A 14,230-nucleotide genomic window follows, 5' to 3' on the forward strand; every position below is an offset into this window, starting at 1 on the left:
CATGACAACATTTGCAGGGTACAGACACATTCAGCACACATATACAACTTAGAAATTAAAACACATATATATATATATATATATATATATATATATATATATATATATATATATATATATATATATATATATATATATATATATATATATATATATAGCGCATGGTCAAACATAAAGAAGCCTGAGCAATACATCAGGGCAGTAATTGTATGCACTATATATGTTTATGTAATCCCACAGGGTATAACATATTTAGACCAAGACAAACAAAGCCATCAGCTACAATACTAGTTATAACTTACTAAATTTAACCAAAAAAAGATGTATGTCACTCCAAAAATGTGGGTACATCCTGATCAGATCCAGGACTGTGATGCCTCCAGCTAGCCCGCTAATGTTCTGTTGACTTGAAATGATGCTCATCAATGGTAGAGAAGACATGGCCTTCATTTATCAGAAACGTCAGGGACGCTCTGTACGGAAAGAGAGACAGGTTGCCGATTTAGGTTGCGTCTGTTTGACAATCAGTATCAGATAATAAAGTGTACAGTATGTGGAGTGATACGGCTAGAGCTAGGTTGATGGTCGGTGATTGGTCGATTTTGCTTGAGAGTGTGGAAAAACAGAGATCGCTTTGTAAAAACTAAAAAAACGGCGTCATGGAAGAGTGTTTGAACATCGAGGGGTCGACGGTCATTTCGATTTGGAGATAAACCCGTCACGTTAATAATTAGAGTAGATAAATGTAATGTTGCGCGGTACGTCAGTGTTTATCATGGATGCGTTTACTTCTGTTGCCAGGCAGCCTGCTTTCCTTTACTTACAATCTCTTCTTCTCTACTACTTCTTGCTTATTCACAGATTATTTTGTGTGTACGCCCTCTGGTGTTTTTGGAGAATACTGCAATAAATAATACTGCAATAAAGCATAAATGTCTCCGTGCATGCTCACAGTGCGCTGGAGGCCCGTGCTAGAGCCATGTGCGGGACTGTTTTCTCAAAGCTATAGTGCGTAGTTTCTGTCTTCCCCATTAGGAATTCTAAGTAATGACAACAAAACTGTCTGCGTGTCCACATGATACAAGCCTTCCATGGCCGTGCACCGCGTGTTAGCGTTTGGCTGGTGTTGAACTGGATGCAACGTGTGCGTTGCTGATTATCTTATTAAACTTTTGGACAGCCCGCTCCCAGTCGCAGTCCCTGTTAAAACCACCCTCTCCCACGAGATTTGTGTTGGGTCCCACATAGTCTCGCATTGCCAGACCTTCCTCCAAAGCGCTGTGGAGGAGGGTCTTGCTAGCCCACACAGCATTCCGGGTTGGGAGAAAAACGTGCTCTGGTTTATTGGCATTTCTTTAAACCAATCACAATCGTCTTGGGTGGCGCTAAGCGGACACAATGACAGCGCCTCTGCAAAATAGCCTCGGGAAGGAACTTGTTTTGGTGGAACTTGAGTACGTTTAAAAGTAGTTTTAGTCGTGCAACAGAAAACTCAGATTGGACAGATAGTCTAGCTATCTGTCTGGATTTACCCTGCAAAGATCTGAGGAGCAGTTAACCATAGTCCTCAGAAATCCACCGGAGGTTAGAATGCAAATACAAAGAAAGAGGAAGGTGACGGACATCCAGCGCTATCTGAATAATCCCGGAAGTGGAACGTCGTCGATATGGACTAGGTCCAAGTGGCCTATCATCACCCAGCGTGCCTCTATCCAGAGATGAGTGAGGTCAAGAGGTACCTGAGGTCTCCCATGCTGAGGTAGTTCAGCTGGGACTGCAGTTCATGGAACCCGATGCCAATATCGCTGACAGAGAACCTCCGGATCACATGCATCACCTTACACAGGAAATCAACCAATTACTTTCCAACCCTGTGGTGCCGTCATATGGCATCTCACTAAATGCACATCATCATCATCATTTTTGTCATCAGTGTCTTTATAATGGAATATTTTCTATAGTGAAAGCTGTCCTCACTGAGTTCCTAAAAAGACACTACTGTGGAGCATTCTAAAACGAAGTTTATGAACCCATGCTAAAGTTGACTAAAAAGAGCGATAAAAAAAATCATCTTTTGGAAATTCATCTTAATGCCTTCATTAAAAAATCCAACCTTTAAGGACACCAATTTTCTTTGTGAATGAATAATGTATCGTAAATAAATGTTCTTCCTTAACATACAGGGGGCATAAGTAAGTACACCCCTATGTTAAATTCCCATAGAGGCAGGCAGATTTTTATTTTTAAAGGCCAGTTATTTCATGGATCCAGGATACTATGCATCCTGATAAAGTTCCCTTGGCGTTTGGAATTAAAATAGCCCCACATCATCACATGCCCTTCACCATACCTAGAGATTGGCATGGTTTTATTTCAGTTAGCCTAATAGCTGGTTTGATTTGCATTGAGAGATGTTTTTATGGAAAGTACCCCATGCCAATCTCTAGGTATGGTGAAGGGTATGTGATGAGGTGGGGCTGTTGAACGAATACCGAAAGTCGAATATAATTCGAATAGTAAAAAAAAAAAAAAAAAAAAAAATACTATTCGAATGCTGAAATTACAGTACTATTCGAATGTGACTTTTTTATAAATATGTTGGCTAACGTTAGCTAATATCCCTCTTCTCGCCTTGGCCTACCCGCATGTGTCACTCATGTCACGTCTTATGAACAATAACTTAACGGGAGTAAGAAACACAAGGCATTGTGAGGTCTAAGCTAACGTTACGTACCGAGTAACGTTAGTACAACCAGTAGTGTTTTCTGGCACGGGCGAAGCGGGCAGCCGCCCTGGGCAGCATTTATTCATGATACATTGGGGGCGGCACTAGCACTTAAAAAAAAAAAAAAAAAAACCTCTGCGCCGCGAACCTGTTTTCCATTATCTACATAGACAGTGAAAGAAATGGACACAGCAACGCCATAGACTTCGACGGAGACCAGTGAAGTCAATTAGAAGCACTTTTCCGGTGATGGCTGAGCAGTGCAGCCTCCAACTGAGCTTGATCGCTTGGTAGCTGTGCCAAGAGAAATCTCAATCATTCAATCTTGCAGAGACAGAGCGTGAGTAGGAGCTGTCCATGAGCGTAGGAGCAGGAGCAAAACGTTGCTGAAATATGCTCTCTATGGGCTTCTCCCTTGACTGTATGCCTCCACATCCCCCCCGATTGCCTGCGAGCTTCTCCTGACTATACGGTAATTTCTCTACTGTGCAACAGAAAGTCGCGTGGTCATGATGCAATCGTTAGCCTATTTTTACAAAAACAGCTGCAACAGGGCCATAACGTGAGATACAAGGTAATGGAGCCTTTTATACATTGTCGTGTTTCTTTAGAAATAAACAATAGACAAATAGAGTCTTTAAACGCTTCAGATGTAAAGTTATTCTCTGTCAAAGTGACGTCAAAATGAATGACAGTCAATGGAATGCTAGCAGAAGGTGATGGTTTGTCAGCCTCAGAATTTCCCCATAGGAGGTACGCTTTTCTGATGCTCGTTTACCCCCTTGATTATCCATCATTTCACTGTGTGGGGAATTGGCAAATTGGTGCCCCCTGCAGCTACAGGCGCCCCTGCTTACTGAGAAGGTGCCGTGCACAAAAGCTGTGTGAGACGGGGAAAGGGGCGCGGGGGACAGTTCACCTCTGGGTCTCCCAAATAGACCGGATAAGGGGGGGAACGGGGGATCCACTGTAGAGAGCAATACTCTAATGGAATTAGTGGCCTAAAGTCAGTCACACCTCAACTTTCTTCCAAAAAAAGCACATTTCATTCATAATATTATAAATACAAGCCTATAGTTCCTGTACATTTGTTTTTCTGAATTGTGTGAAATGGCTGATAAAAATAGGTAATACAAAACGATTATGTGGTCACCAAGGTGAATTGTTACTCGCCGATAATCAGGAATTGCAGTGGCGAGGCCCCTGAAATCGTGTGTATCGGGGACTCCATTGTTAGGTTTGTTAACCTTCCTAGTGCCATTATTTACAGTTTCTCGAGTAGTAAGGTCCAAAACTATATCAAACTTCTCCCACTGTTACTTGAGCGTCATCCCTCTGCACACCGTGATTGTCCATGCTGGTACGTGTGACGTCATGTCAAGACAATCGATGAAACTTCAACAGGAGTTTGAGCGCCTGACCTCTACTGTCGAGAACCTGCATTCTGACAGGTCCTGTGCCAACGATCACAAATGGAAATTAACGCTTCAGTAGACTATTCAGCCTGCATCAATGGCTTCGAAATTTCTGTACAGCGACAGGCCTGGCCTATATTAGTCATTTCGACACATTTTGGTCGAGACCACAGCTATTCAGATTAGACGGGCCACATCCTAACAGAAAAGGGTCTAGACAGTTAATTTCCAATTTCACTAATTTTATTGCTGTCAACCTCCCACCTAGATTAGACTGACTAGCAACTTGCCAAAGTAAAGGCCCTTTAACCAGCCTACACTCCCCACCCCTGACATTTTGTCCTCCACCGATTTCTCCCGTTTCGGTCATAATCGGAACCAGGAAGAGGCGCCCGAACAGAAGCCAGGCAAGGCTCCCTTGCCTGGCGCTGCCACTGTCCTTCGGGGGAGCTGCGCCTTCACAGTCTACGTCTGCACTTTCTGCTGTAAGGCCCCCAGACCCCTTAAAGTTTGCACTACCGAACATAATATTACTGTCCAGTAAAACTGTGTACATTAATGACCTTGTTACTGAGCATAACTTAGTTTTTTTATCCTTACTAAATTCTGGCTATCCTCTACTGCCACAAAACTTCTCATTGAGGCTTCCCCCCCCAGAATACAATTTCTTGTTTTCGGCAAGTCAAGGGAGAAAAGGGGGTGGGATCACCGCTATCTTCTCCGATGCCAGTAACTGTACAGAACGTAAATTTGGCCACTTTTCCACTTTTGAATACCTAGCTTTTGTTTTTAGAGCCCTTCAAAGCACCCTTGTTCTGTCAATATACAGGCCCCCAAAACACAACTCCGATTTCCTCTCGGAATTCTCAGATTTGCTATCCATGTTGGTTAAATATGACACTGTGCTGTTAATGGGTGATTTTAACCTACATATTAATGACAGTGATCTCTAGGGAATTCATGGACCTAGTTAATAGCCTTGACTTTGTCCAACATGTGAATGGTGCAACTCATAACTGTGGGAACTCACTAGATCTAGTTTTTACACGCGGAGTAAAAGCAGACTCCCATCTCAGATCACTTTTGTATCTTTTTTAATGTCCATTTTAATATCCTAATGTGTCCTGACCCTGGAACTCATATATATCGTTGAATCAACAGTACTGCCAAATCTATGATGGCCCAGACTCTACCAGACATTCTTGCTGATCTGACAGTGTTAACAGTGCCTTAACCACGGCATTGGATTCTGTCGCTCCCCCAAAAACTCGGAGACGAACCCGGTCTAAACTAGCCACATGGTTGTGACAATATTCATACACTAAAAAAGAGCTGCAGGAAATTTGAGCGAAAATGGAGGACGACTAAACTAGAGGACCACCTTCTTGTATGGATGGACAGTTTTAAGATCTATAAGCAAGCAATGTTGAGTGCCAGGATAGCTTACTATTCAGAATTAATTAACTTCAAAAGTAATAACCCGAGGTTTCTTTTTAAACCAGTCGCCAGTCTCACACGTAATAGCACTGTAACAAAGTCAACTTTTACTTCTAAAAACTTTTTAGATTTTCTTTATGGCCAAAATTGATCTCATTAGAAATACAATAACGGATATGACTGATGCCTCAATCACTGAGGCTAACACAGACTCAATAGCCCAACCCACTGGCACTCTCACCCAATTCACCCCGTTTCCCCCGAATCATTCATGAACATAGTTACGCCTCTAAAGCCACCACATCTTCATTAGACCCAATTCCAACCAATCTCTTTAAAGAATTACTACCTGTCATAGTCCTCATAAATCCACCGGAATTTAGAACGCCAACACAAAGAAAGAGGAAGGCAACGGATATCCAGCTGAAAATTAGGGACATCCGGGCAGAATTTCCGGCGGCACCGGAACAATCCGGGAAATGAAACGTTGTCAATATAGACTAGGGAAATGAGGACTAAACACAAATTGGGGAACACAATGGGTGAACTGAACCTTTAAACCCATTTCACTTACCTGACCCTGGATGGTGGACAAACCATTTGGTAAGACACCTTTAGGATGTTCATTGCCACCATGGCTGACGACAGTGGTATTCATATTCACATCAAATGCCTGGATAAACATAACACGGAGAAAAATCAAAAAATGGGTTTTTGCAGTCTTACAAGTGTTAAGAGGGCAGAGACCAAAATCAGGCCAGCTGAGGCCATTTACAAAATACCTGAACCTGAAATGATTCAAATGCAACTCTTAACTCAAGGATACGGGGGCCCTAAGAGCTCAACGCACTGAAAATTAAGAAAACACACGCAAATAGACACAACATAAAGAGATGAAGAAACCTCTTCACCAATTTTACAACACATTTGAAAACACTAGAACAGTGCTCATTTACTGCGCATGTGTGTGGCCACAGGGACAGAGAAATCCCGATCTATAGATAGATAATCGACTTGACACATGCGCAGCATTTAGAAAAAGCGCTACAGAAAGCTCCAGCACAATGGAAACTGTTTGCAGGGGATATGAAAAAGTGATGCACAAGGCTGGGACACACAACGGGCGTTTCCCAATCTGTGTTCTTCTATTGACTTGTGTTCTTGTGTCTCTGTGAAACGTCATCTCGTGTTGTCAAAGTACTGTCCCAATACACAAGTTCGCATTTCACCAAGAACAGTTAAGATTCCCCGAAATGTTCTTGACACGCCCATTTTATCGAGGATGCATTGGTTGGTAACTTGTAAGAACTTTGCAGCACCCGTATCCCAACATTCATTTCGGCATTCAATGATGGTCGGGTTTCCGGTACATAGACAGACCAAAAACGGGACAATTTTAACAATTTTCGACATCTTATTCATCACTAAATTCACTTCTGAGAACGATTTAGGCGAGAAATGAACGGTTTAGATTTCGAATATAGGCAGTCTTGCGCAAATCTTTGCCGAATTGACAATTTTCTCCAAAGTTTTCGGAGTTGAGGAGCTCCATGAAGTGAGGCGACAGCCAGCTTGCGCCTGCCGGGGCCGCTAGCTCATCACTTGGAGAGTCATGCTTGGAGACCCCGCTGTAAGCGGGAGGTCTTTTAGACCGGTCCCGTAAATAAGAGGCTTTTATTTCGCCGTTGACTTATCGTTTGTTTAAATATCACAACACATGTCCATCATAAGATTAACGGGAACCTGTGGTTAGCTGTCTTTTTGGAGTTAAACTCCAAAAAGAAAGAAAGAAAGAAAGAAAGAAAGAAAGAAAGAGACACACACACACACACACCCCTTTCGGGAGACTTGTTTAAATTATGCCATAGGCTATACATTAGATTTAGTATTTAGTTCATTTTTTTGGTGTATTTGTTTTCTGATTTATTAGAAGTTGAGTTTCAGTCTGTATGATAAATCAACAGTTGTACATAAAGTAGTAACATGCTATGACATGTTATGTAGACTAAAGGAGAGACACCAACCTTTATCATTTTAATTGCTAATTTCCATCTGTTGTCCCTGGACATATACAGTGCACTACAATAATATAGAAATTATCACATAACACGTATAGGGACACATAGGACACACCAGTGCATATGCCTACTTATTTTTTAATTTAAACTGACTTAAACTAATACACTAATAATAGTAGGGATCGCGTTCCACTCTTGAATAAGTAAGGGGTGTTTGAGCTAAACCATAAACAATAACATTAAAGCTCAATAAGTTTAATTTTTCAATATTATTGCAATAGTTGTAGCATTATGAGGTTTTCTTGTCCGGAGATTGTTTTAATACAAAGTGGTTATATTGTTGTGGTTTTTATTTCTAGCTGTTATTTTGGAGCCCTGCAGGTAGCCTCTGTGCTGGGGGGGTTGAGCAATAACAGGAAGAACGCATCATCTCAAACTGTTAACAGAGTTTTCTGTGCTTGTGACCTTGCGGGTTCATTCTTCCAAGAACAACCAGCAAGAACATTCTCCCCAAGAACACAAGTCAGTTCTTTGCATTCTTGAGATTGAGAAACACCCAGCGCCTGTTGTAGCCATTAATAGATTATGAACCAGCTATCTGTTAGTCTCACATTGACAGAGCTATCTCCACAGCACCACGGAAGGAGGTCTGGCTACACCACACATACATTCTGGGATAGGAGAAAAAAATGCTCTGGGTTGTTAGCATTTCTTTAAACTAGGGCTGGATCTGAATATTTGTTTGATGGGTAGGTTTGAAAATTTGATTTTCAATTTTGGGATTCGAATTTTCAATTTCTTTTTAAAAAAAAACCTGCATGCAAACACAGCCTTAAAGGTCCTATGACATGCTGCTTTTTGGATGCTTTTATATAGGCCTCAGTGGTCTCGTCCCGAAAATTCAGCCTTGGTGCAGAATTACAACCACTAGAGCCAGTCCCACAATGAGCTTTACTTAGAATCTGCCATTTCTGTAGCTTTAAATGCTATTGAGGAGGAGAGAGGGGGAGCAAGGTGGAGGGTGGGGGTGTGCCCTTGACCAACTGCCATGCTTCGCTTGTTTTCAAGCCATGAGGTCTCTCTCTCTCTCTCTCTCTCTCTCTCTCTCTCTCATGGGTGGGCCAAATTCTCTGGACGAGCAAAGCAGAGAAAGGGGAGGTAACCAGATTAGCCCATCTGAGCTTTCATTTTCTCAAAGTTAGAGGAGGATACCCATCGCCATTTTCTAGCCACTGGGGGACCATAGGCAGGCTGGGGGAACTCATATTAATGTTAAAAAATTTCAAAGTGAAATTTCCATGCCATGGGAGCTTTAAGGCACATGCAGGCTATGTGTAGTGTATAGTGGGGCAACATCTTCTAGTTCAGTATGAATAAATTACAGGCAACAAGAGTTACAGGGGACTTTTCGATTACCTGATTATGTAAGGTCAAATCAGCGCTGTAGTTTAACAAGGAAAGGGAAAATCATTTCATCAGATGAAATGTGCCTGACAAACACGTTAGTTATTTTTAGGCCACTTATACTTTAAACAAAAGTTTTTTTTCTATGAAAACAAAACAGAAAAGATTACAATTTGTATTATTAAAAAAGGTAAACACTAATGAAAACAGGATACATTAATATAATCTAGGAGCCCCCCCCCCCCCCCCACTAGTGTTTTGTCAGGATTAAGCTGCTTGCTAAATGTCTGCTGGCGTCAACACAGTAACACGTTAGTTACGGCCGTGTATAACGCCAATACAATAAGGCGCTGGCTGGCTGAACATTCATACGCAAACACTGCATCGGTGTCACCCGTCAGACAGTCGGTAAAAACGCAGGTGTTTCCGTTTGTTTTGAATACCTGCGGCAAAAAGTTAAGTCCGAACCAACTTTAGGAGAAAAAGCAACCCGACCAGACTTGTCAATCGCAGCGCGCAAGTCCCGTAACATTACTGTAAAAAGGTTTTTAACACTACGAAGATAAAAAATGAAACACAAGTACTAACAAAGCAGTCGCTTCATCTCGCCGCCACCGAAGCTTTGAATATTCGCTGTTGAAAAGCACCGAAGCTCAAAAAATGGAATTCGGTACAGCCCTACTTTAAAGCAGCCATATTATGCTCATTTTCAGGTTCATAATTGTATTTTAAGGTTGTACCAGAATAGGTTTACATGGTTTAATTTTCAAAAAACACCATATTTGTGTTGTACTGCACCGCTCTCTCTCACTGCTGCAGATCCTCTTTTCAGCTGGTCTCTGTTTTAGCTACAGAGTGAGACCTCTTTTCTTCTTCTGTACTATCTTTGATTGCACTGCACATGCCCAGTAGCTCAGATGTAGATCATGTCAGCTAGCTAGCTCCATAGACAGTAAAAGAAAGGCTGTTTCTACAACTTTGGTCAGTTACAAGGCAGGATTAGCTGGGAGACTTCTAAATGAGGGCGCACATGGAAGTAGTTCTTTTGTAGATTATGGTGAACTTGTGTGTGTTGTAGCAGTGCTTTGCTATTGAGAACGAGGTAGCATGCTAACGTTAGCAAGCTAGCGTTAGCCATAGCGTTAGCATGCTAACGCTACGAGCTAATGGTTGCGGTTAGCCTACTCGTTTTGGCTTGTGACGTCACAAGCCGTGCCGATTTTGAACAGCTCACCCAGAGACTGAAGGCAGGACACATTCAGAAACTGTATCTCACTCTAAACAGCATGGATGGATTTTTTTCAAAGTTTGTATGTGTGTGGAAGCACCAGAGACACAAAATAACACCCCAAATCCCAGAAAAGGTGATTTTTTCATAATATGGGCACTTTAAACCAATAACAATCGTATTGGGCGACGCTAAGCTTGTACGTTGATGAGGTTTCCTGAAGGCTATTTGCATGTTTTCTTAGTTTGCAGTGTGTTGAGCTCTCACGGCCACCGTACGAGTATGCAATAGGCCTACACAAAAATCAAGGGTAGAATCTCTGTTACATGGTCGAAACCTTCCACGAGCTCGTGTACCTTTCCAAAAAGCTGCATGTGTGCTCGTACTACTTCCAACATGTGGGACGTAATCTCATTGAGGTCCTTGATACAACGAATGTCCATTGCCAACAATGATCTTTGACCCTAATGCAACATTTAAAAAAAAAAAAAAAAAAAAAAAAAAGGGAGGAGGCACAGATATTGTCACAAAAATCAATGCTCACGTCCCTTTAAAGCCCATCATCTCTAAACCTTTTGTTTGTGTTGCTTACATCCAAACTGCGTAGGGTTCCGGTCACCTTCACATACGTTCCAGGAGAAGCACATCTCGCCGGAGCACAGTCCTGTGAGAAACACAATTTGAAACTTTATTATTTAGCAAAAAAGTGCACATTTCTTTAGATGATTTCTAGATTCCTGTTGATGCTACTGGCCTCTGTGTTAACCCACTGCTTCACATTTAAAGGTGGACCAGTCATGTCATCCACAGAGTACTGGATGTTTGTCACAAAGGGAGCCGATCCTCGGATGATGCCCACTACAGACACCTGCAGCGACAGGAAGCACAACAAGTTATCCTCAGACCAAATTCCATTCAAGACTTTGGCAACTTAACATATTCCATGTGTTCCTACAAGCAAGGGCATAGATTTTGTTTTAAACTCATTTTCTGCATTCTAATGTAACAATTTATGGTACCAATGTCTTTATGTGAAGGAAAGTATTATTCTCCTCTACTGTTCAAAACTGTCACATATTCAGAACATCACACGTGTTTTTGGATTTTTTTTTTGAGGAATCATGTACAGCTCAAGAACAAATATGTTAGAGAATGAGACCTTGTTAAAGCCAGAAGCTCAAAAGTTTAAATTTATTTGAAAGACATGAAATTACATTTTTATTTTTCACACTCCGGTTGTGTTCTTTAACCCCCTAATGTTGCAAAGTAGACACAGCGTCCTGAAAGGTTATTTTTAACTTGTGGAGTGGGTTGTCTTTCATATTATTTTAAGGGGACAAATCTACCTCTTCTAAATATTGGGTGGGGGGGGGGCATACCCCCTAGCCTGGTCCTATCAGACTCTGGTCCATTTCATTTGTACAGAGAGTCTGGCCTCTCTCTATTGACAAGTGTTAACTTCCTTGAAGGCGGGTACTCTGTTGAAGTTTAAAACTATTGGATCTGCCATAACCAATCGCTAACGTTTGGTTGTGATGTATGTCACGCGCATGTGCAACAAGAGGGGAGACCGACAAGGTGAAGAAGGCTTTAACTTCTGGATATTCGACAGCGTTGCCACTACGGACCGAATGGCTTCGCTCGCATCTTTCTCCGCCGCCATTACGGAATTACAACTCAAACTAGCGCACGGCCTCAACGTCATCGTTCTCAGCCACTCCCTCTGTTTGCTGATTGGACCGCCAAATATTTGGCTGGAGAAAATCCAAGAATATACTGCAAACCCAGACATAGTACTGAAGGGAAATGAAAATTGAGCGTACATACTTAGGAGGGCGGAGCCAGGCTACATACTCCCTGCATCTCCCCTGAAATCTACGCCTATGCCTACAAGTGAAAAAGGCAGAAGTATACTGCCAGGATTTTGAAAGACACCCAAGAACACACGACTGGTACATCATTTACCATTTCAAAAAAAAAAAAAACATACTGATGGCCTTTAAAGTTTTTATTTTAACATCCATTGTCACATTTATAGTGGAATGTTACAATATCCCCCCCACCCCTCCAAATCAAAACTTTTAATTAGTCTGGACATTTCCACATTCACTCTATAGACCTTTACAGACTCACATAGGAACCCTATGCCAGAGGTGGGCCAGTCATTGTTTCATAAGTCACAAGCATAGGTGCCCATTTATACATACAAACGCATGCCGTAAAATACAGTCAATTAACCAGCAACACATTAGGCCCACACTGCTACTAAATATTAAACATCGAATTTAGTTTTCACTCACCATTGATGTTACTCCTTTACAAGGAAAGGGTTGCTTCTTGCAGCCTTGCACATGATTCATTCACCTGCCACAGTGCGTCTAACGTTAGCCCATCACATTAAAGCTATAACTTTTGACTCTATAAAGTTTAGAGTGGTTGGATCAACTTGTTTTGCGACATTGTGTTATGGGCGCGCAGTGTATGCTGGGTGGACGCTGGCGCACATGGGTGTTTGGTCTCCTCCGTGGGTGCTTCCGGGTCCGAGCACCCACGGAGAAGGCCAATCGGCACCTATGGTCACACAAGTCTCAAGTCTTGGCTACGAAGTCCCGTGTCACTACCCAAGTCAATACCAACAAGCCCCAACCCATGTCCAGGTCCTAAACTAATTTGTATTAGTGCTAAAGTATTGAAGTCATTATTTAAGTTCCGGAAACAGCAGTTGGCAAACCAGTCTCACCTCAAGATCTATTTAATGTGCTCTCAAGCTTTCGATCATATCACATGTTCTTCATCAGCAAATGGAATTTGCCACTTGTCGTGACATTATAGATGTGAAATGGCAATTTTATTTCATATGTATAGCACCTACCTTCATTACACAGAAACCCAAAGTGCTTTACATTAATCTGTTGCTGCCCAATGCATATACCTGGTTGAGTTCCCAGTTGCAGATTGTAAAGGTTCTGTCGCTGCCCCGAGAGGCAGACAGCAGCTGAGACACTGTGCATGGCAAAATCAGAAGAGTTGTCCTCTGTGGCAACATCAGGGAGAAGGAATCCATTACAGTCTGCATGAAGGAACACATTTTCTTCAGGCCCTTACATAGTATTTCACTTATGGACAGAAGACAAAAGTACCAGTGAACTCACTGCTTTGTGGCTGGGCATCCCATCCGAGGGCTGACTGCAAGCTGTGGAAAAGCAAAACATGCTAACCATATTCAAACAAAGACTTGAGGTTTTTTTTGTTGGGGTGACTTCTATATTTGCCAACTTACCTTGGTTCCACATGACAAAATATCTTCAATATTGTCACATTGGCAGCTACAGGTATTTAGAGCAAAACCTCGAGACTTCCGGACCGTCAGAAGGCAGTACACGAACAGTCAGGCTGGAAGCACTGGGAGAATAGAGCTAACTGTGCTAGCAGCTTCATTATGCTGGGCCAACAGGTGTGTGGAATTACAGCAATTACCCATGGTGCAGTGCAGGACCAAAGAACATGGGCTGAGGAGGAACTGGACAGTTGTGAAGCCATTTGCATGCTACATTTCTTTAAAGCAATTCAATTAGCATTTGAAATGTATTTTCATTGAGAATCCATTCAACAGTGAATAAAGTGATAAAACTTCATTTAATCTCTTCAAAATATGTTACAATGACATCAGGGCAGAAATTGTTCATACAAAAGTGTGAGAGAAGAAGTTTGCCTGGTTGTGAGTTCAGATCTATTATTGGTGGGATATTCCAGGTGGTGTTCATCTCAGTCCTGCAGCGGCATCTCCTGGAACTTCAAGATTTCAGTCGCCAAGTGACTCGAAACATGGTGCAGATTTACCGACAAACTAAAACTGAAATTAACTTGTGTTCCTTTTTTTTAAGATTATTTTTAGGCCTTTATTTTGACAGGATAGCTGAAGAAATGAAAGGGAAGTTAGAGGGGAATGACATGCAGCAAAGGGTCGGAGTCGAACCCGGGCCCGCTGCGTTGAGGAGTAAAC

At 42.1% G+C, this 14,230-nt stretch overlaps 1 protein-coding gene across 2 annotated transcripts; it reads right to left on the minus strand.

Moving 5' to 3' along the window:
* Window positions 1-304: 304 nt before the first annotated feature.
* On the minus strand, window positions 305-13,716 carry LOC116035712 (replication protein A 32 kDa subunit-like). Of its 2 annotated transcripts, XM_031278995.2 has the most exons (9): window positions 13,508-13,707; window positions 13,380-13,420; window positions 13,160-13,297; window positions 10,979-11,095; window positions 10,820-10,873; window positions 10,584-10,691; window positions 6,152-6,250; window positions 1,740-1,837; window positions 305-473 (listed from the first exon to the last, which is right to left on the minus strand). In XM_031278995.2, the coding sequence occupies exons 1-9, from the start codon at window positions 13,518-13,520 to the stop codon at window positions 392-394; spliced, it is 750 nt and encodes a 249-aa protein (XP_031134855.1). In that variant the 5' UTR covers window positions 13,521-13,707; the 3' UTR covers window positions 305-391. The 2 variants fall into 2 exon arrangements, with proteins under 2 accessions (XP_031134855.1, XP_035849068.1); XM_035993175.1 differs by lacking the exon at window positions 6,152-6,250 and having other exon boundaries at window positions 13,508-13,716.
* Window positions 13,717-14,230: the final 514 nt, after the last annotated feature.

The sequence above is a fragment of the Sander lucioperca genome, chromosome 16 (genome assembly GCF_008315115.2).
Source record: "Sander lucioperca isolate FBNREF2018 chromosome 16, SLUC_FBN_1.2, whole genome shotgun sequence".
NCBI lineage: Eukaryota > Metazoa > Chordata > Actinopteri > Perciformes > Percidae > Sander > Sander lucioperca.